The sequence below is a fragment of the Macaca fascicularis genome, chromosome 4 (assembly GCF_037993035.2).
Source record: "Macaca fascicularis isolate 582-1 chromosome 4, T2T-MFA8v1.1".
Taxonomy (NCBI): Eukaryota; Metazoa; Chordata; class Mammalia; order Primates; family Cercopithecidae; genus Macaca; species Macaca fascicularis.
The window spans coordinates 59,801,927-59,824,232 of record NC_088378.1 but is presented as its reverse complement, the minus strand read 5'-3'; the positions used below and the strand labels follow the sequence as shown (position 1 = coordinate 59,824,232).

The following is a 22,306-nucleotide window of genomic DNA, read 5'->3' as shown; positions in this document are numbered from 1 at the left end:
CCATGTCTGAGCCCCAGAAAGGTTGTAAAATAAAAATGTCACAGCTTCTCTACATGGTTATTATGAGAACTAAATTGGCCAGTAAAGCCCCTGACTTAAAATAGATACCCCCCAATGTTAATCTCCCACTCCCATTTCCCAATCTAACTCATGCAATCTGGTGGAATTCTTCTGGATCCTAAAATGCTAGTAAATGAAATCATAGGCGTTTTTAACGCTGAGCGTTTATCTAAAGCTGACACTTTTGAGATTGTTCTTGCAAGTGATGCATTCTCACTATATCATCAAAGCATAAAATATTCACAAACTGATCAAATCTCAAAGACATGAGGAATCTGTGAAATTGGGAATTGTGTCCCACATCTTATGGCCACCTCTCTCAAGAGACACAGTGTTCAATGAAGAAGTTGTAAATGGCCTTGTGGGTGCCTATCTTGCCCAGCAGTCACATCTTTGAGGCAGACACAGGTAAAAAAGTGATGCTGATGTGAATGGATCAGTCTTTCAAGACACTTGACGATTTCGTAATCAGGAAGAGCAAGGCTGGTCAGGTTCAAGCCTAGCATCTGGGACACCACCTCCCTGAAGTCTGCCAGCTGCAATATCAAACAGAAACTCATTAACTGGGAGAACAAAATGTATCAACTACTGCTGAACCAAATGCAACAAACAAAACACCTGTAGAAAACCCAGGTTTGCATGAGGGAGGGAAATTATCTACCCTCTTCCTAGTTCTCTCACTTATAAAATACCAGATTCCAGATAAGTCCCACAGCTGCCAACCTTCAGAGATTTCACAATCACTTTTCTGATGAGCCAACTGATGTGGTATTGGCTACTAAGTCAAGAATCCAAGTTAAGTAACCATGAATGAGACCCAGACCTCACTAAGTCTTCATTTTCTCATCTTCAGGTTGGGATTAACCATACACCTACCTCGGAGGGCTGTTCTGAAATTCAGATAACATGAAATGGTGACTGTGTGTGCTCTGCATACTAGGAAGGACTAAACAAATGTTGGTGGGGTTGTGTCAATGGATGGTAAACATGCTTTGGGATTTTAGCTGGCTGATAACCTCTTACACTAAAAAAAAAAGAAGAAGAACAAATAGCAAGAAAGTATAAGTTAATGAAAACAGGAGGACTTCTAAATTACTATCAAGTCACATCACACAGATTGCCATTTCACAAGCCATATTCCATGGGACTACTCTGGGACTTCTATTTCTCCATTGAAAGAAAAGTAGGGGGCTGGGGACAATGGTTGAAATATGCCTCATACCCCTTCAAATTCTCATAGGCTGGTTTCTGTGGTTCCAGGTTAATGCAAAAGCAGATAAATCAGGGCATCTGGCCAACACCTCATTAAAGGCACCCTCCATGTTAGAAAACGGATGATCCAACCTGAGTACAGTTACATCCAAGAGAATGCCACCCAAACAGTCCCATCCCAGGCTCATTTACTCTGTAACCTCCTTCCCTTGCAGAGTCCAATTTGGGAATGGTTTTAGTTGTTACAGTTTGAATTTTATGACACCTCAAAATTCTTATGTTGAAATCTAATGACCAATGTGAAGATATTAGGAGGTGGGGCCTTTGGTGGGTGATTAGATCATGAAGGTGGAGCCCTCATGAATAAGATTAGTGCCCTTATAAAAGAGGCCCCGGAGAGCTGCCTTGCTCCTTCCACCACGTGAGGACACAGCAAGAAGGGGCTGACTCTGAACCAGGAAGCTGTGCTCACCAGACACCTTGACCTTGGACTTCTCAGCCTCCAGAACTGTGAGAAAGAGATTTCCGTTATTTATAACCTACCCAGTAGATAGTACTTTGTTACAGCAGCCTGAAAGGACTAAGCTACCAACCTAGTCTCCCTGATGAAAAAGTTTCTCTCAGACTTCCACCCTTTCCAATGCAGCCAAAGCTTTTCATTCCGAAGAAGTTTCCTTTCTGAGAACACTCATTGTGTCGTCTGGCTTTCCCCATCTCTGCCTGACACATGAACCAAAACAGAGGCAGCCAAAGCGGGGGGAAGAAACCTAGGATCAGAGTCCACTCTATGCCCTTTTGAGCTTCAAAAGGAGAAACAGACAAAAGCCAAAAGCAATGGAGGTCAAGCTGCCCGGTACATGTTTCTTTATGCCTGACCTCCTGATGGACTCACTAGATAAAATGCTCCTCCTTGTAGCCAGCAAGCAAATGAGTACTTTTTTATGGCTTACATCTGTGCCTGGTCGGCCATCAAGTCTGGGTGCCACTGTGTGAGATTTGTGGCTGTTTCCTGCGACTGATCTCTGCTACAGATAAGGCTTGCCTCCTGAGGCCGAAGCCCTGGTTAACGTTAAGAGCTCTGTGATGATGCAAACTTCAGAGGTGATCACCTAACATAACAGAAACCTCCCCAGAACCAGAACCTGTTTTTTCACCGAAACCCTTCCGCTGCTTGACTAAGAATGTCTTTTCCTTTCCTACAATTTGTGCCATGAAAATGTGAACAATTTTTCTTAGCGGGGTGAATCATAATGGTTACTTGAATGCCAAAAGATGCTGGAGGGGCAGGTGGATATGTTGAAAAGATATAGAAAGCTTTGTAAATTGCTTTTGAATAAATATGTGACTAGCTCTCGCTTCGGGAGCACATGTGTTAACATTGGAACAATACAGAGAAGATTAGCACAGCCCTCATGAAATGATGAAATACAAATTCATGAAACAGTCCATAGTTTTTAAAAAAGAAATGCATGAATAATTATTAATATCCAGCTCTTGAATTGTCCTGTCATTTCCTAAACAAGGTTTCATCACCAGATTTAGACCCACCTGCTTTTCTCTCTTTTCTGCTTCTTCCAAAGATTTTCTTAGTGTCTTCATTTCACTGGTTACCACTTCTATCATGTTTCTGGCCCTTTCTTTATTCTCCTTAGCCTCATGTTCTGTGGTATCCAGTTCTGACTTGACAGACATGAGCTTTTTCTCAGCTTCCTCCTTCATCTTCTCCAGCTGGTCTCTGGATTTGTTTAGATCTTCAATGGCTTTAGTCTGTTCCAAAGTTTTAATCTAGGAAGTCAAGAGAATGCTGATAACTCCTTTTGTATTTATTTAGGAAAACTGTATAAACATGACATATCAGAAGTCGGAATTCGCTTCATACCTTTTTTATGAATAAAGAATGGAGTTCATCTCAAACAGTTACAGATTTTGCTAAGCCTATGTGCTGGACAAACATGTCTTAAGACAGTTACAGCTAAAAACAACATATTAGAGTACACTTATTTGAAAAATCAATGAGATAAAACTGTAGACAGCATAATTCTGGGGTCAGATTTTAAAATTAAGCCTGCTGGTATGTGCACACACATTCTATGAGCTCCATAAGCAAAAGCAGCTTCAACTTTCTGCCCCGACCAACGGGACATTGCTGGTATATAAACATCAGGGAGAGCGAAATGTCCCCTCTTCTAATGCTCTATCCCGTGAGAGCCCCACCTCAAATCCACCTCAGCAAGTCTTCACAACTGCTGTGAGGAAAATATAGATGGGCAGTTTTTCAGAAGCGTTTCTAACTTTACCAGTGAGTCTGGGAGGTGAACAGCTGCAACTGTGGGGAGGACTGGTGTCTTCCTCTGAGAAGCTGTCCAAAGATCTTCAAGCCAAAACACACAGTATGCTGGAGGGTGAGGCACATTCTCTGTGTTAGCTTATTATTTAAGATTAGGCCAGAGTTGCTTACAAAAAGAATTTAAGGCCAGGCGTGGTGGCTCATGCCTGTTATACCAGCACTTTGGGAGGCCGAGGCAGCCAGGTTACCTGAGGTCAGGAGTTCAAGATCAGCCTGGCCAACATGGTGAAACCCCGTCTCTGCTAAAAAAAAAAAAAAAAAACACACACACACACATACACACACACAAAAGTTAGCCAGGCATGGTGGCAGGCACCTGTAATCCCAGCTACTCAGGAGGTTGAAGCAGGAGAATTGCTTGAACCCAGGAGGCGGAGGTTGCAGTGAGTTAAGACTGTGCAATTGCACTCCAGCCTAGGCAACAGAGTGAGACTCGGTCTCAAAAAAAAAAAAAAGAATGAAATTCTGACACATACTACAACATGGATGAGCCTTGAAAACACGCTAAGTGAAATAAGCCAGACACGAAAGGGCTAATATTGTATAATTCCACTTATATGAAGTACAGAGAATAGGCTAATTCATAGAAATTGTATGTAAGATAGAAGTCACCAGGGACTGGGGAAGAGGCGAAATGAGAGCTATTGTCTGATGGGCACAAAGTTTCAGTTTGAGACTATGGAAAGAGTTCTGGAAGTGGATAGTGATAATGGTTGTACAATATTGTAAAAGTACTTGAAACACCACTGAATTGTATACTTAGTAATGTTAAAGTGATATATATTATGTTATTTTTATTTTAGCACAATAAAAAAAGAATTTGAAGCAACTTCACACAGACACAAATTGTTTTGACTAATCATTAAAAACAATACAAATGAGCTACAATTTAGTATCCACTAGGTTGGCTAAAATAAAAAAGACAGACAATCACAAGTGTTAGCAAGGATGTGAGGAAACTAGAACTCTCATACACTACTGGTGGGAATGTAAAATGGTGTGGCTACTGTGGAAAATAGTTTGCCAGTTTTTAAAATATTAAACATAGAATTACCGCATGACCCAGCAATTCCATTTCTAGGCATATGGGCAAGAGAACTGAAAATTTATGCCCACACACAAACTGTACACAAATGTTCATAGAAGCATTATTCATAATCACCAAAAAGTAGAAACAACCCAAATGCCATCAGCTGGTGAATGGAAGAACAAAATGTAGTATAGCCATACAATGGACTATCATTCAGCAGTAAAAAAGAATAGAGTACTGTGACATGCTACCACATGGGTAAACCTTGAAAACATCATGCTAAGGGAAAGAAGCCAATTGCAAAAAAGAACACATATTCTATTATCCCATTTACATGAAAGATCCAGAAAAGGCCAGGGGCTAGTGGGAGGGCAGAATGGGGAGCAACCATTTATGGGTACAGGGTTTCTCTTGGAGGTGATGAAAATGTTCTGAAACATGATAGTGGTGCCATTTGCTATATGTACATATACTAAAAATCACTAAATTGTACATGTTTTTGAGACAGAGACTTGCTCTGTCACCCAGGCTAGAGTGCAGTGGCACAATCTCAGCTCACTGCAGCCTCTGCTTTCTGGTTTTGAGCAATTCTTGTGCCACAGCTTCCCCAGCAACTGGGATTACAGGTGTGCACTACCATGCCCAGCTAATTTTTGTATTTTTAGTAGAGACATGATTTTGCCATGCTGGCCAGGCTGGTCTTGAACCCCTGGCCTCAAGTGATCCTCTCACCTTAGCCTCCCAAACTGTTGGGAATACAGGTGTGAGCCACTGCACCCGGCCTAAATTGTACACTTTTAAAAAGGGAATTTTATGATATGTCAACTGTATCTTGATAAAGCTGTTATTTGAAAGTGCATTTACAAGGAAGCTCTTTAAAAGGATCAAAATAAACTAACTTGAAATAAATAAATAAACATATCAGTAAGGAATGAATAGACAAAGAGCAAACAAAGACCAGTACAGCTCTGAATTTAGTTCTGCGCTTCCTGACAATTGAGATAAAATGTTCAGGTATATTCTCAAAGAAAAAGCATTATTTCATGTTTTCGTTTCGTGGTTAAATCATTTAAAAAAAAAAAAAAAAGTAAGAAAGTAACAGAATAAAAGATACCAAATATTAAGTATTTGCTGTCTTCTTCCTTCCCTCCCAACCCTTCTTTCCTAAGAAGAAAAGATGTTTTATTGATGCATCTACTTTTTTTTTTTTTTGAGATGGAGTCTCCCTCTGTCGCCCAGGCTAGAGTGCAGTGCCATGATCTCCGCTCACTGCAAGCTCTGCCACCTCCCGGGTTAACGCCATTCTCCTGCCTCAGCCTCCCTAGAAGCTAGGACTACAGGCGCCCACCACCACGCCCGGCTAATTTTTGTATTTTCAGTAGAGACGGGGTTTCACCGTGTTCGCCAGGATGGCCTCGATCTCCTGACCTCAGGATCCACCCACCTCGGCCTCCCAAAGTGCTGGGATTACAGGCGTGAGCCACCAGGCCCGGCGCATCTACTTTTATCTAATTGCTTCTAGGGTAGAATTTGGATAAAGGGGGAGATTGTCAGGAAGGCAGCAAGCCAGGGAGGCTAAATTGACCTACATGGTAAAGAGCTGAGAGAGAAGTAGGGAGAAAGATGAAGAATTCTGTGCTAACTAGGCTGCGGGAAAGCCTTCTTGAAGAAACCTAGAATCATGCAAGAGGAAACTGTGAGAAGGCATTGGTGTTGTGCAGCAAGGTAATGAGAGAGAAAGGGGAATGAGAATGTTGCTGCCCCTGATGAATGAAATCTCTTTGTGTTTTTTTACTGATGATAATAAAACTAACAACTGTCATTTAGTTGCTCAACTCCTGATTATGTATTGCTAAAAGGCTTTGAGATGACTGTGACTTACATTGATGACATTTGGAGACTACTGTCACAGATTGAAATCTCTCCCTAGGGTTGGGCTTAGAGTGCATCTTCACTGTGGCTGAGTATCTGAATCATGGCACAAGTGAGCCTGTTCTATACTCTGAAGGCTCTCACTATCCCACTAGAAAGTCTGAGAAATGGGAACAACTGTTCTAAGATTAGGACATGATCTAGAGGAGATGTGACTGCTTGGGATATGGATATCCAGATGGAAAAAAAAATCAGATTTATTTATACCATTTTGTGTGACATCACTAAATTGAGGAATCTTGAGTCAAATACCTGCTGAACTCATAAACCAGAAACCAGTTTTGGCCAGGCGCAGTGGTTCACACCTGTAATCCCAGCAATTTGGGAGGCCGAGGCGGGTGGATCACGAGGTCAGGAGTTCGAGACCAGCCTGGCCAAGATAGTGAAACCCCGTCTCTACTAAAAATGCAAAAATTAGCCGGGCGTGGTGGCGGGCACCTGTAATCCCAGCTACTCTGGAGACTGAGGCAGGAGAATCACTTGAACCCAGGAGGCGGAGGTTGCAGTGAGCAGAGACCACACCATTGCACTCCAGCCTGGGTGACAGAGTGACACTCCATCTCAAAAAAAAAAAAAAAAAAAAACAGTTTTGACCTATTATAACCCATAGAACTTCTTAAGGCACAAAACTTCTTTTGCTATAGTCTGAATGTTTGCGTCCTCCTAAATTCATATGTTGAAATTCTAACCACCACAGTGATGATATTAAGAAGTGGGACCTCTTCTTAATATCAACTTAATATCTTCTTAATAACAACATGGGAAGGTGAGCAGGTTATGAAGGCAGAGCCATCACGAATGGGATTAGTGCTCTAATAGAAGAGGCCCCAGAGAGCTGCCTCACCCCTTCCACCATGTAAAGACACAACAAGAAGGCATCACCTATGAACAAGGAAGCATGCTCTCCCCAGACATCAAATCTGCTGGCACCTTGATTTTTAGCTTCCCAGCCTCTAGAACTGTAAGAAATTTCTGTTGTGTATAAGCCACCCCGTTTACGGTATTTTGTTACAGCAGCCTTAATAGACTAAGATAACTTTCTTTCTTTTTTTTTTTTTCAGATGGGGTTTCACTCTTGTCACCCAGACTGGAGTGCAGTGGTGCAGTCTCAGCTCACTGCAACCTCTGCCTACTGGGTTCAAGAGATTCTCCTGACTCAGCCTCCAGAGTAGCTGGCACTACAGGCGCCCGCCACCACTCCCAGCTAATTTTTGTATTTTTAGTAGAGACGGGGTTTCACCATGTTGGCCAAGATGTTCTCAATCTCCTGACCTTGTGATCTGGCCGCCTCAACCTCCCAAAGCGCTGAGAGACTAAGACATCTTTCTAGACAGAGAGGAGGTCGATGGCAAACATTCTCAGACAGGTTTGTAGCTATTGACCTGGCTCCATCCAAAGGAGATTAAATCCCTTGGAAATTGGCAGCTTCTATGAAACTTACAATCAAGAAGGCATAAGAACAACTGCTGCAGCTTCAGAACTATGCAGAAAATAAAATGTCAACAGCTGGGAGAAAAAATTCTAAGTGAGCAACAGAGCCAATGAAACATATCACCAGTAGAGCAGACACCTGAGACAGGGAAATAGCACCCACTAAGTGCAGGTCTACAGGGGCCGACCTTGCAGACCATTTATGGATCCCAAGTTATCAAAACATTTATTTGATTACGAACTGCATAGTAGATACCAATACATCAGAGCATTGTCTCCATGGTAATGCCTACGTGTGCTGATTGTATTGTGGTCATGTAAAAGAATGCCCTTGTTCTTAAGTGATATGTGGGAAAATATTTGGGGGGTGAAGTGTCATGATGTTTGCTACTTACTCTCACATGCTTTTGCAAAAATAAAACATCTATCTCTCTCTCTCCAGGCAAAATACAGTAATCAGTAAAATATTAACAATCTATGTGAAGGGTAAAAGATTATCCATTATACTATTCCTGCCATTTTCTACAGATTAGAAAGTTTTCAAAACAATTGAATATTTTCAAAACAAGAAGTTGGGAAAGGGAAAGTATTGATCATGGATGCTACTAGTAGAATTTTTTAAATATATATATATATACACACACACACACATATTTATAAGTTACATAAGCATATTGCTCAAAATAATATATTCTGTAGACCATTAAACACTTTACAAAATGGGGACATTACATTGATTAAGTAAATATCAATTTTTAAAACAAAGTGATCTCTCTTTAAAACAAAGAAATTCCTTTCACATACAAACTATCTCACTGCTACAAAGAAAATATGTGGCAAATGGTAAATTGCTGGGATTGGTATGTTGAATTTTAAACCTTGTATCTATAAAAGAACAGATACATTCAGCCTGTCTGTTCAGATTGGGAAAACATTTACAGTGGGCTATCTACCAAAGGTGATGGAACACAGCTTGGAGGTCTAGAAGCTCATGAATCAAGTCCTAATGAGAAGAATTTGTTGCCAAGAATCTCTAAAAAATATGAGACTTTATCAGAATCCTCAGGGCTGCCTGAATCTTTGTTCCCAGGAAGCAAGAACAAGTAATGCAGCTCTGAGCCAAGCCACCAGGGCAGAACAGGGAGCCAACAGTGGTGAAGAAAGCCTCAAACCCAACAACAGATTCCTGAGAGTGGAGTGGGACTAAGTTGGTTTCTTAATCTTCCTAAGGGAACTCCTCAGACCCAGCTCAGAGTTCAGCGAGAGACTGTGCCCCTAATTCTCTTCCAGTGGGACAGAACTGGTCATAAACAAGATTGATGTGCCGCTCAGACTTGAGCAAGGGCAGAGAAGGTTCCAAGTGTGCTTCGCTGTCATAAACACTGTATCTATTGTCTGCTTCCTTAAAGAAAATAATTTTAAAATCCGGTGAACAATTATCTCATGTTATAAGGGCCAAAGGCCCAGAAAGGGAAGATGACTAAATTTAATTTTTGATGTGTTGGCTTCCTGAGAGGATCTAAATTCTCCAGCTGGAAGGTTTCAGGAAGCTGCACTGAAAACACCACCCAGTAGGAGCCAGGAAGTGAGCACAGGCTCTCTGAATGGGATAGGACGGCAAAGTGGGAGAGTCTTTTGATGGCCCAAATAGATACTGTGTCCCTCTTTGAAAAGGACACAAAAATTTAACTAAGTAGAAAACATCATCAAGATGGCTAACTAAAGGCAACCAACACTCATCTCTACCACAAAGAAGGACCAAAACAACAAATAACCACACATCAAACAGTGTCTAGGGAGGAACACTGGAATTCAGCAAGGAAGTGACAAAGACCTTCTGAGATGCAAAATCTCAGGAGGGCAGCATAGAAAGGAAAACAAAGCAGTCAGCCAGGATCAGCTTGGAGCAAAGAGAGACTTCCCATTGCAGGAAAAAGGGAAGTGGGAGATCCCCAGCAGTCCACATGCACACCATGGACACCTATAAACTTAGCTACCGGAGACCTCAGCCCTTACAGGACACAAGCCCAGTATAGGCGGCTGCCCGGAGTCCATGTGACCTCATTATTCTAGAGAGGAAACTTATGCTGAGGCAAACTCACTTTCTGAGACTGAAAGTGCATGCTCCCCAGAGCCTGACAGCCACCTACTCATGGCCTTCTGCCATGACCACTGGCAATCCGCCCCCACTTTCAGTGGTAGGACCACCTCATCCCTGCATGTGTCACCAGAGGCCCAAGGACCAGCCTGCCAAGCATCTCCATCCCCAGCAAAGCCACACCACAGCCTCCACAAAACACCACACCCTGAAGTAGTCACAGATACTGCTAACACTGATTACAGCTAAAGAAATCATACAGAGAGTACACAACTGTACCCTCCCAGAACCAAAGCCAAAACACTCTACCCAATCAACAATATAGGCCGTATCTACAGGAAAAAGTCTTTCCCTACCAAAGAGGCTTCATAAAATTGGAAGAAGTGCTTGTTTCAACAGATGTACAGATATAAACATAGGGACACAAGACACATGAAAAAAGCAAGTACACCTCCACAGGAACACAATAAAACTTCAGTAACAAATCTCAAAGAAAAGGACCTCTATGAAATGCTTGACAAAGAATTCAAATAATGATCTTAAGGAAACCCAATGAAATAAAAGAGAACACAGATAATTCAATGATCTGAATAAGAAAGTCAGCAAAGAGATAAATATATTAAAAAAAAAAAAAAAAGAACCAAGGTTAAATCTTGGAACTGAAGAATTCAATAAATAAAATTAAAAACACTATTGAGAGCTTCAACAATAGACTAGATCATGCAGAAGAAATCATTTCTAAACCTGAAAACACATCTCTTGAAATAACCCAGCCAAAAAAAGAAAAAATAATGAAGAAACTCTATGTGGCATAGGAGCACCATTAAGTGAACAAATGCTTGCATTACTGGAAGTTACAGAAGAAAAAGAGATGGAAAATGCATTAAAGTCCTGTTTAATGAAATACTAGTTGAAAATGTCCCAAATCTTATGAGAGATATGGACAGACAGAGACAGGAAGCTCAAAGATCCCCAAATAGAGTCAGCCTAAAAAGGTCCTCTTTCAGGCACATTAAAGTCTAAAAGTCAAAGACTAAAAGAGAATTTTAAAAACAGCAAAAGAAAAGCATAAAGTCACATAGAAGTGAATTTCCATCAGATTAACAGTGGATTTCTCAAGAGAAATGTTACAGGTTAGGAGAAAATGGGAGTCAAAGCGCTAAAAGGAAAAAAAATGCCTATCAACAATACACAGCCAACAAAGTTATGCTTCAAACAAGAAAGAGAAACAAGTTTTTCCCAGACAAGTGCAAACTGAGGGAACTCATCACCATTAGACAAGTCCAAGAAGAAATGTTTAAGAGTCCTACATCTAGAAGCAAAAAGATTATATTTACCAGAATGAAAACACATGAAAGTTAAAACTCACTATTAAAGCAGATACACAAATGGGAAAGAGAAAGGCATCAAATGTTATCACTACAAAAATCACCAAACTGCAAACTGCAAAGATAAACAATAAGAGAGGAAAAAAGGAATAAACTATACATTAAAAAAACAGAAAACAATTACCAAAATGAAAGGCCTAAGTCCTCACTTACGAATAGCAACCTTGAATGTAAATGGTTTAAATTCCTCAATTAAAAAATATTGACTGAAAATACATTTATGTCCAAGGTCAACCCCTGTAGACCCACTTAGTAGGGGGCATTTTTCTGTCTTGAGTACCTGCTCTACTGATGCCATCGCAAACAAACAACAAAATGGTTATAACAAGTTCTTACTTATCAGTAATAACATTGAATGTAAATGGTCTAAGCTCTCCAATTAGTGGCTAAATGGATTTTTTTAAAAACTCAACTATATGCTGCCTATAAGAAATTCACTTCACCTGTAAAGACACACATAGACGGAATGAAGAGATGGAAAAACATAATTTAGGCAAACAAAAGCCAAAATCAAGCAGAACTAGCTATACTTACAGAAAACAAGCTAGATGTTAAGTAAGCAAAAGATGAAAATGGTGATTATATAAGGATAAAAAGAACAATTCAACAAGAGGATGTAACACTTGTAAATATATATGTATCCAACACATCCAGATACATAAAGCAAATATTGTTAGAGATAATGAGAGATAAATTCCATTATAAAAATAGTTGAGGTCTTCAACACCTCACACTTGGTATTGGACAGATCCTGTAGACAGAAAATCAACAAAGAAGCCTTGGACATAAACTATACTATGGAACAATTTGACCTAATAAACATTTACAGAATATTTCATTCAACTACTGCAAAATACATGCTCTTTTCATCAGCACATGGAACATTCTCCAGGATAAACCATACGTTAGACCACAAAACAAGTCTCAACAAATTTTTTAAAAATAGAAATCACATCAAGTATCTTTTAAGACCACAGTGGACTAAAATGAGAAATCAATCACAAGGGAAACTTTGGAAATTCTACAGATACATGGAAATTAAACAACATGCACCTGAATGACAAATTGTGGTCAAGGAAGAAATTAAGAAGAAAATCCAAAAAATTCTTGAAACAAATGAAAATAGAAGCACAACATACTAAAACCGGTGAAATACAGCAAAAGCAATACTAAGAGAAAAGTTTATAGCAATAAATGCCTACATCAAAAAGATAAAAAGGTTTTTTGTTTCAAAATGGTGGCATAGGCCAGATGCAGTGACTTACACCTGTAATCCCAACAACTTGGGCAGCACAGGTGAGTGGATCACCTGAGGCCAGGAGTTCGAGACCATGCTTGCCAAAATGCTGAAACCCCATCTCTACTAAAAATACAGAAGTTAGCCCGGGGTGATGGCACATGCCTGTAATCCCAGCTACTTGGGAGGCTGAGGCAGGAGAACCACTTGAACCCAGGAGGCAGAGGTTGCAGTGAGCCGAGATCACGCCATTGCACTCCCACCTGGGCAATAGAGTGAGACTCTGTCTCAAAAAAAAAAAAAAAAACTGCGGCATAGAAGCAAGCTGGTGGCACTGCTCCCCCAAACCCCAAGATACACAAAAACAAAAACAAATATACAGCACCAAGATTATCACCAGCAATAGCCCAGAACTCAAATATAAGGATGAGACAGTTCCTGGAGCCAGAGAGAAGTGAAAAAACTCTAAGCAGAGAGTGAGAAAATCAGACTTCCATAGCCACAATGCCTCTCCCCACAGTCTTCCCAGCACCACAAGCATAGGAAACCTTCCCAGACTCATGGTTTCTACAATGGAAAAAGTAAGATCGAGGTGAACAACCAACTTCCCCAACATCTTAAGTTCCCTAGTAAGAGGCCAGTTCCTGCCTCAACCCACAGAAAGCATCTACTTTGAGTAGCTGAAGGGAAAAATATATCTGAGGACAGCCAGAGACAAACAGGGGAGACAGCTCTTTAACCTGACCAAAGGAAATGCCAAAACAGAGTGGCATCTTGTTCAGCAGGACCACACTGTAGGACGTATGTTCCATACATCTCCTAGGCACGAACTCTAGCTAGCCTCCCACACTGCCAGAATATCCCCTTTGGGACATTTCCCATTTGGGACAGGCAACGCTCCAATCATTTACGGAAGCTGAGGCAAACACAGGCTTGAGGCATCATCAATCTATGTATCAATACTATTCTACCATAATAAAGCATGAAATCCTGTCATTCACAGCAACGTGGATGAGTCTAGAGGATGTTATGTAAAGTGAAATAAGCCAGGCACAGAAAGAGAAATACTACATATTCTCACTCATATGTAAAAGCTAAAAAAGTTGAATGCATAGATGCAGAGAGTAGAATTGTGGTTACTAGAGGCTCGGAAGGGTGGGGCAGGGTTTAGGGAAAGGTTGATTAATGGATACAGAATTACAGCTGGATAAAAGGAATACGTTTTAGCATTCTAAAGCACTATAGGGTGATTCTAGTTAACAATTTATTGTACATTTTCAAATAGCTAGAAGAGAATATTTTGAATGTTTCCAACAAAAATAAATGATAAATATTTGAGGCGATGGATACATCACCTTGATTTCTTCATTATACATCGTATACATGCATCAAAATATCACTCCGTATCCCAAAAATATGTACAGTTGTTATGTGCCAACTAAAAATGAAAGAAACAGGTGTAACTAAGCAGGAATGTAGCAGAAATCAAAGATGGATGTTCAGCACTTCAACCCCTTACCTACCACAGGAGTGTGTGTCAAAATCAGGGTAATTAGCTTTATTCATCACCTCAAACATTTACCATTTCTTTGTGTTGGAAACATTCAAAATCCTCTTTTCTAGCTATTTGAAGATACACAATAAAGTATTGTTAACTATAGTCATCCTATACTGTTATAGAACAGCTGTAATTTTGTAGCCGTTAACCAAGGAACCTTTCTCAGTTCCTAATAAGGACACACCCTTCCATTCCTTCACCATCTGACCCCTAGGAGCATGCCTCTTGCTGGAGATCTGCTTGCTGTACACGTTCAGAAGTGGGAAGAGCTCAAAGCAGTCCCAGAAATCCAGTGGATCTACATCATCAGAGCTGAGTACGAGATGGGAGCTCAGGGGGAAAAAATTAAGGAAGGCTATACTCATTGGGTTGGAGAAAGTTCTGGAGTGGGGAAGGAATGTGGGGAGAGGCTGTCTTGTCTGGGAGATATAAAGAGAGATAGAAAGTTGGAGAGAACTTCACAGGTGGCTGAAGAACGTTAATCCCTTTTGGTGTTTCCTTGAAAGACGGCAATGAAGAGAATGAGCTTTCCACTAGTTTTTGGTTGTCTGACTGCTGATCTTTGGCCACAGCTCCCTACTAAGGTTGGGCCACATGATATAGGCTGATAGCTGATGGCTCTCCACCAAATAGCTATTCTTACTTTCTTTCTTACTGTACAGAATAAAGACCCATTTCTCAGACTGACTTCACTTACATGAGGTCCAGGGACTAAGTTGGACCTCATTTCTGGCCAATGGAGACATAAGAAGTGCTGTATCATTCCTGGAAAGCAGCACACAAGGTGTCCTTCCACCGTTCCTCCTTTCTGATGACTAGAGTGAAGCTGGAGCCCCAGCAGCTAGCTTGGCCTAGAAGATGGCATTGAGGACTAAAGCTATTGCTAGGATACTGAAGCAGAAGGTTGAAAACTGAGGTTGCCGGGTGCTTCTTTCCAGTGAGAAGGGAGTAAACGCCTCTCCTCTCTAAGCCACTGATATTACGGGGTGTTTCAATATATTGAGCTGAAACTAATGATAACTGATACAGGCCCTAAAGCACCTAGCATGATGTGAATTATGCAAAGCACTTTCTTCATCCTCTGCCATTCTGCCACATGATTTCAGTACTTGGCATTTGGATTTGTGTATAAAGCTATATTTGTGCCAATGAGTAGTTATCCTGGGCTAAAGAGAAAACGGTAAAGGCAGAGTTAACATATAAATGTGTTCATGCAAAGTGAAGGCCAAACTATGTCATGGCATAGGCACAAATCAAGTATCTGCAGTATTAAAATAAAACACATGGTACAATAACTCCTATACCCTTAGGGAAAATAAACTTTAGACATGCCAAACTCAAAAGAACTTGTATCATGAGCAGTTGGTACCACAAATTCTTATTAATGGATGTATTAGCCCATTTTCACATGCTATAAAGAAATACCTGACTGGGCACAGTGGCTCATGCCTGTAATCCCAGCACTTTGGGAGGCCGAGGCGGGTGGATCACCTGAAGTCAGGAGTTCACAACCAGCCTGGCCAACATGGTGAAACCCCGTCTCTACTAAAAATACAAAAAAATTAGCCGGGTGTGGTGGTGCACACCTGTAATCCCAGCTACTTGGGAGGCTGAAGCAGGAGAATCACTTGAACCCAGGCAGAGTTTGCAGTGAGTCGAGATCATGCCACTGCACTCTAGCCTGGGTAAAAGAGTGAGACTCCGTCTCAAAAACATTTTTTAAAAGGCCAGGCGCAGTGGCTCATACATGTAATCCCAGCACTTTGGGAGGCCAAGGTGGGTGGATCACCTGAGATCAGGAGTTCGAGACCAACCTGACTAACATGGAGAAACCAAATCTCTACTGAAAATACAAAATTAGCCAGGTGTGGTGGCACACTCTTGTAATCCTGGCTACTCGGGAGGCTGAGGCAGGAGAATCGCTTGAACACAGGAGGAGGAAGTTGTGGTTAGCCAAGATCATGCCATTGCACTCCAGCCTGGGCAACAAGAGCAAAACTTCTCCTCAAAAAAGAAAAGAAAACATCATCACTTTTTGGCTGACTTTTCACCTAGCGATGATGGCTTCACTTCAGATATTGAAGAGACACTAAATGGATATGTACTCCGATTTGTGTCTTGTTTGCATTTTTCCCACAACTCTAGAAAATCAGAGGAAGCTTTCATCTTTCTTTTTCTGGTGTGTCCTGATAAAGCTGTTATTCTTTTGCATAAACATTGACAGTAACTAGCAAAAAGCAACAACAAAATGGAGCCGAGCACTTGCCTTCAGTTCATTGGTGTCAGCCACTTTGGCTTTGAGCTCAGTGTTCAAGTCTCGACATGTGTTCAGCTCCTTCTGCAGCCTCTCCACCTTCTTCTGCAGGTTCCTGACGGTAAGATGCATGTTGTCCCTCTCAACCACCAAGGCCGTGTGTGCCTGCTTCTCCTCCTCCAGCTGGGCTATTTTCTGCCGGAGGAGGCTCATGTGTAGTTCTTTGCTTTCCAGTCTCTCTTTCTGTGTCTTTAGCTGGTTTGATGCAAACAGGGATTTTTAAAAAATAATTGGACAGTAGTAAATATAAATGAGTTACCCAGTAATAATAATATCCAGAGGTGTTGATCTTTATCTACACCTCTATAAGACTAATGTGTAAACCATCAAAAAAGTTATTGGATTCCTTTTCCTGATTGCATTTTTTATTCATACCCTTTCCAAGAATTAATTGCATACCTAAACTCTGAGACAAAGGAGCCCTAGAAAATGTGCAGAGGAGTCAGCTTTCCACATCTGATGCTCTCTAACATTATGTGCATCATCAGAAAAGTGTAAAATTACTTTTAAAAAACTCCTCAGATGAGTTTATCAAGAGCAGAATATGATAAGACAGAGAGACAAAATCCTGTCTAACATCTAATGGCCACAATACCTGCACTGACGTTTTCTGAAATAAGATACAATGCAAGTGAGTACTGTCAACCTAGACCGGCTCATTTCAATCCCTTAGAACTGGAATAGGTGGTCCCCAACATGGGAGTGGATATATATCAACTTTTTTTTTTTTTGAGACAGGGTCTCATTCTATTGTGCAGGCTGGGGTGTAGTGGCATGATCACGGTTCACTGCAGCCTCCCTCTCCCAGGCTCAAGCAATCCTTCCACCTCTCCGCCTCCCAAGTAGCTGGGACTACAGGTGTATGCCACCACACCCAGCTGATTTTTGTATTTTTTGTAAAGACAGGGTTTCACCATGTTGCCCAGGCTGATCTTGAACTCCTAGGTTCAAGAGGTCCACCTGCCTCAGTCTCCAAAAGTGCTGGGATTACAGGTGTAAACCACCACACCTGGCTGAGAGTTGATATATTTTTAAAGTGAGATATACCAAGGAGACTTTTAAGTAAGCTTTGCTTTAAAGCTTTGCTTATACATATAAAATCTTAGAAATAAAAGAGACTGTAAGAAGGCTTCTTGGTCTTTATTATATGCCCAGACTATAAGGTCCACAAACTAAGCAGAGGACAGGTTCTCAAACATCATTTATCATTGGTAATCAAACTCAAAAAAGGAAACCAGAGTGATATTTAAGAAAATGACTATGGACTCTAGAGGGGAAGAATCTTCCTGGGCTCCACATGTCACAATTAGTGGATAGAATATTAAGTACAGAAACCTCTGTCATGTGCTACAAACATCAGAATCAGAATCATGTATTATCAAGTGTTCAAGCCGAAGACCATCAAATTTCCCCTAATTATCTACTCTGCACTTGTAAAGTGGTAAAAGGTGGAAAGACTTACTGAAATGCTGCTTTGAGTATCCTGCCTAACAGTGACAGCTGTCTCCATATCTAGATCACTTTTGAACAAGGCCTTTTTAATATTTCTCTCATCAAATTCCCTTTCTTAAGCTTCTTCATGTCAAATTCCACTCCAGGTCAGACATGGTGGCTCATGCCTGTAATCTCAGCAGTCTGGGAGGCCAAGGAAGTCGAGTGACCTGAGGTCAGGAGTTTGAGACCAGCCTGGCCAACATAGTGAAACCTCGTCTCTATTAAGAATACAAAAATTAGCCAGGCATGGTTGCAGATGCCTGTAAACCCAGCTACTCAGGAGGCTGAGGAAGGAGAATCACCTGAACCTGGGAGGCAGAGGTTGCAGTGGGCCAAGATCATGCCATTGCACTCCAGCCTGGGTGACAAGAGTGAAACTCTGTCTCAAAACAAAAAAAAAAAAGAAAAGAAAAGAAATAAAAGTTCCACTCCATTGCAATTTTACACTGGTAAATTCTATAAACTGGTAAGTTTAATAGTTATATAATTATTAAGAAGTAATAGTGTTGGATATTGAGAAAAAGCATCAATGATCTGAGCAGAACTTTGGAAAGAATGGTAGCTAATTTAATGTCTCTAATGGTAATAGAGTTTGTATGCTATCTTTTATAAAATATTTCTCAAGATATGGTAGTGGAGAAGCCAAACATGAACACAGCAACTTCTGTGAGCCAAGGGTTTGAAAATGTTATTTATTAAAAACTAGCAACTCCTTGGGGTATATAGCATCCCCATCTTAAATACAAGGAAACAGAGACAGAGAGGTATATAATTTGTTCAAGGTCACACAGTTTGATGGAACCAAATTGGGAACCCAGATGTGACTCATTATACAGCAACTACACTGGAATTGTATCATAGCATTTTTCTCCTAAGAACTATTATAAGAATACATCTGTGTTTTCGTATTTTTCCCCAATACCAATAATTATGTAACTAATAATTATATTTTATCCCTTTCATCCATTCATTCATTGATTTAGTCTAAACTGTTTCTAACTCTTCGTTTGAGTGAAGAAAAGTAAGCCCTTCTCTCTCTACTAGAATTTCTAGCGCAACTGAGCTTATAAATGCAGAGGCTGCTAAATGTCCTCCCAGTTCTCCTCCTCTCCCAAAGTAATAGAAACTGTGAATTTTTTCTAGCTAGGTAAATGGCTACCCAGAATAAAGGCTACATTTGCAAGCCTCCCTTGCAGCTAGGTTTGACCACCAATACATTTTCTGGCCATGGGATATAAACAAAAGTTCATGTAGCAAATTCTGAGTGCCTTTTTCAAAAGATGGCTCTGCTTGTTCTTTTACAGCCCTCTTCCTCACTCTTTTCTTCTATTCTATCTTGAACACAGATATAATGGTTCCAGGCACCATTTGGAACCATGAGAATAAGGATCACCCTAGGGATGGGAAATGAATCAGCTGAAATGAGCCTGGTTCCTTGAAGACTTTACAGAGGAGAGTTGCCACACCAGCCCCAAACTTCCTGTCTCCAGGAATTCGTGTGAGAAAAACAAAACAAAACAAAAAAACAAAATACAAAAAACTTCTACTTGCCTAAGTCACTGTCATTGTGGATACTGGTTACACACAGTGAAACATGACCTTAGGTGACAGATACACTTATCAATTCTTCAGACTTGAAATTCAGCCTCCAATTCTAAATACATATTTTTATAAGATTCTTCCTAGCTACACTGGTAAATATGGTGGCAGTACATTATTTTTCAATGTTTGGGTTTTTCAGAAACTTCTTCTCTCAGTACTAGCAAGTTTCAATATCCCCTACCTTTCTCTGTAAATTGTGGGCAATGGTCTTGTTCTCAATGACTGCATTGCTCTCAAGACGAACCAGCTGCTCTGTTCGAGCTAAAACCACATCCAGCCGCATGTCAAAACCAAGTTCAGCAGCCATCTGGTCCAACTTCATTTTCTGCGAAAGCTGATCCAGAAATTTAAGATACTAAACCCAAGAACAAAAACAAAAATAGGACATGAAAGTCAAAGTTAATGGGTGATCTCACAGAATCTTTTCCTCTTTCTCCCAAGCTTACAGGTAATTCTCCTTTGCAGAGAGCATAGAGTGGAGCATGGACTCTGATCCAATATGTTTTAATAAATTCCTGAACCATCCTGCCATTTCCCTGCCTACCCCTTGTCTGAATGCTCTTGACTCTCCTAGCCCTTGATGTTGATGTTCAGTCGAATATTATATACTTTTCTTAACCCTGCCAAACAACACATTTGGCTATGTTTGATTACATCTTCATCTCTCTGCTTTGACAACTTGCTGCTGCAACCATGCCCCTCCCAGGCTAATCCAGCCCCTGGGATCCACCCATTGATACGGTTTGGCTATGTCACTACTCAAACCTCATCCTGAATTGTAGCTCCCATAATTCCCACATGTTGTGGGAGGGACGTGGTGGAAGATAATTGAATCATGGGGGCAGTTTCCCCCACACTGTTCTCATGGTAGAGAATAAGTTGCATGACATCTGATGGTTTTATCAGGGAAAACCCCTTTTGCTTGGCTCTCATTCTCTCTCTCTGCCTGCTACCATATAAGACATCCCTTACTCTTCCACCATGATTGTGAGGACTCCTGAGCCATGTGGAACTGTGAGTCCATTAAACCTCTTTTTCTTTATAAATTACCCAGCCTCAGGTATGTCTTTTTTTATTTATTTTATTTATTTTTTTATTTTATTTTATTTTTTTTTTTTTTTTGGAGACAGAGTCTTCCTCTGTTGCCCAGGCTAGAGTGCAGTGGCTTGATCTCAGCTCACTGCGGCCTCTGCCTCCCAGGTTCCAGCAATTCTCCTGCCTCAGCCTCCTGGGTAGCTGGGATTACAGGCACATGCCACCAGGCCTGGCTAATTTTTTTGTATTTTTAGTAGAGATGGGATTTCACCACATTGGGCAGGCTGGTCTCAAACTCCTGACCTCAGGTGATCCATTCGTCTTGGCCTCCCAAAGTGCTAGGATTACAGATGTGACCCACCGTGCCCAGCCTATGTCTTTATCAGCAGTGTGAAAATGGACTAACACACCCACCCACGCACCTTCCTTGGGAATTTTTCCCACCTAACTGGGCCCTGGCCTCAAAGGTGGACCCTGGCAACTTAGACAGTTGCCACTTTACTCTTCTTAGGCTCTACAGAGCACTCCAAACTCAAAGCTCACCATACAAACAAAATTTTGAACAAGATTTTGGGGTCTTTTTTATTAATTAAGATGTTTTAGAAAATGTCTTTAAAATTAAGTTAAATTAAGTAAAATTATGTTAAATAAACACCTCCTCCCTAAAACAGAGCTGTATGAAGGAAGTCAGGGTTCATATTTTAGCAGTCTACAGTTAGAAAGCTATTTAAAGGTTTTCCTCTACTTGATTTCTGTGGTTTATCTGGCAAGTCCACACATAAGATAATGCTTACTAAGTGCTTACTGGATGAATAAATCAATCAATGAGCTTTCTATATCGTAATTTCATGATTTGGGTTTTATCTTTGATATTTTCTTCTGATTGCAATAACTTATCCATCTGGCATTTTCAGGCAATTAAATGTTTAAATAGGTACAATTTCCTGCCAACTGAAGCACACCAGCTTAAAGCCCAGAACTAGCCATGTTTTAATTATCAGGACGAAATTATATTATAAGTGTCTATTTTCCAGTTTTGGCAAATAGCATACATGTGAATACAATTTTATCTCTTCTTTATAAGTCACATTCATTGCAAATATCACTTATTGCATTGTGCTACAATCCCATAAACTGCTTTTGTCTCTACATCCTCTGGTTATCACTTTTTAATGCTGTATCAGCTCTCTATATGGAATTTTTAATTTTTAATCTGTGTCTATGAAAGTGACCTAAGTGCTATTGCTTGTATTTTACCTAAAATAGATAAGTACCTTTTACATGATGGTACGAAACCCTCTTTTTTTCTATTTCTATGTATGACCCATCCATTTAGTGGGCCAGGACTACAACAGGCAAAAAGGGATTAAGACAAGACCAAGCAGAGAAAGACCCCATAGAGAAAGTTTCTATTTCAAGGATTTTGGCTATACTTCAGAAGATTAAGGTTACTAGAAACTTTTAACTACATAGAAATGAAGGATTACTGTATATATTGTTCACCTGAATGACAGTTCAGCATAAATAAGAAACTGTGCATTCTACTGTCTTTGAGTCTGCCTAGATTA

General features: G+C 40.6%; 1 protein-coding gene, 1 long non-coding RNA gene and 1 other non-coding gene across 3 annotated transcripts in view; 2 read left to right on the top strand and 1 right to left on the bottom strand.

Annotated features, from left to right (window-relative positions):
- Positions 1-202: 202 nt before the first annotated feature.
- The window catches only part of CCDC170 (coiled-coil domain containing 170), a 130,608-nt gene continuing 108,504 nt past the window's right edge, over positions 203-22,306 (bottom strand). The window contains exons 8-11 of the mRNA XM_045391355.3: positions 19,885-20,058; positions 16,560-16,802; positions 2,821-3,057; positions 203-596 (exon numbers count right to left, since the gene is read on the bottom strand). Coding sequence (XP_045247290.2) covers positions 396-596; positions 2,821-3,057; positions 16,560-16,802; positions 19,885-20,058 — 855 coding nt within the window. The 3' untranslated portion in view covers positions 203-395. The remainder of the gene's footprint in view (positions 597-2,820; positions 3,058-16,559; positions 16,803-19,884; positions 20,059-22,306) is intronic.
- On the top strand, positions 1,683-8,460 carry LOC141410074 (uncharacterized). Its single transcript, XR_012433549.1, has 2 exons — positions 1,683-1,782; positions 7,643-8,460. It is a non-coding gene; the product is annotated as an uncharacterized lncRNA (long non-coding RNA).
- LOC123573170 (U6 spliceosomal RNA) lies at positions 2,621-2,727 on the top strand. The gene has a single exon (XR_006697913.1). It is a non-coding gene; the product is annotated as a U6 spliceosomal RNA (small nuclear RNA).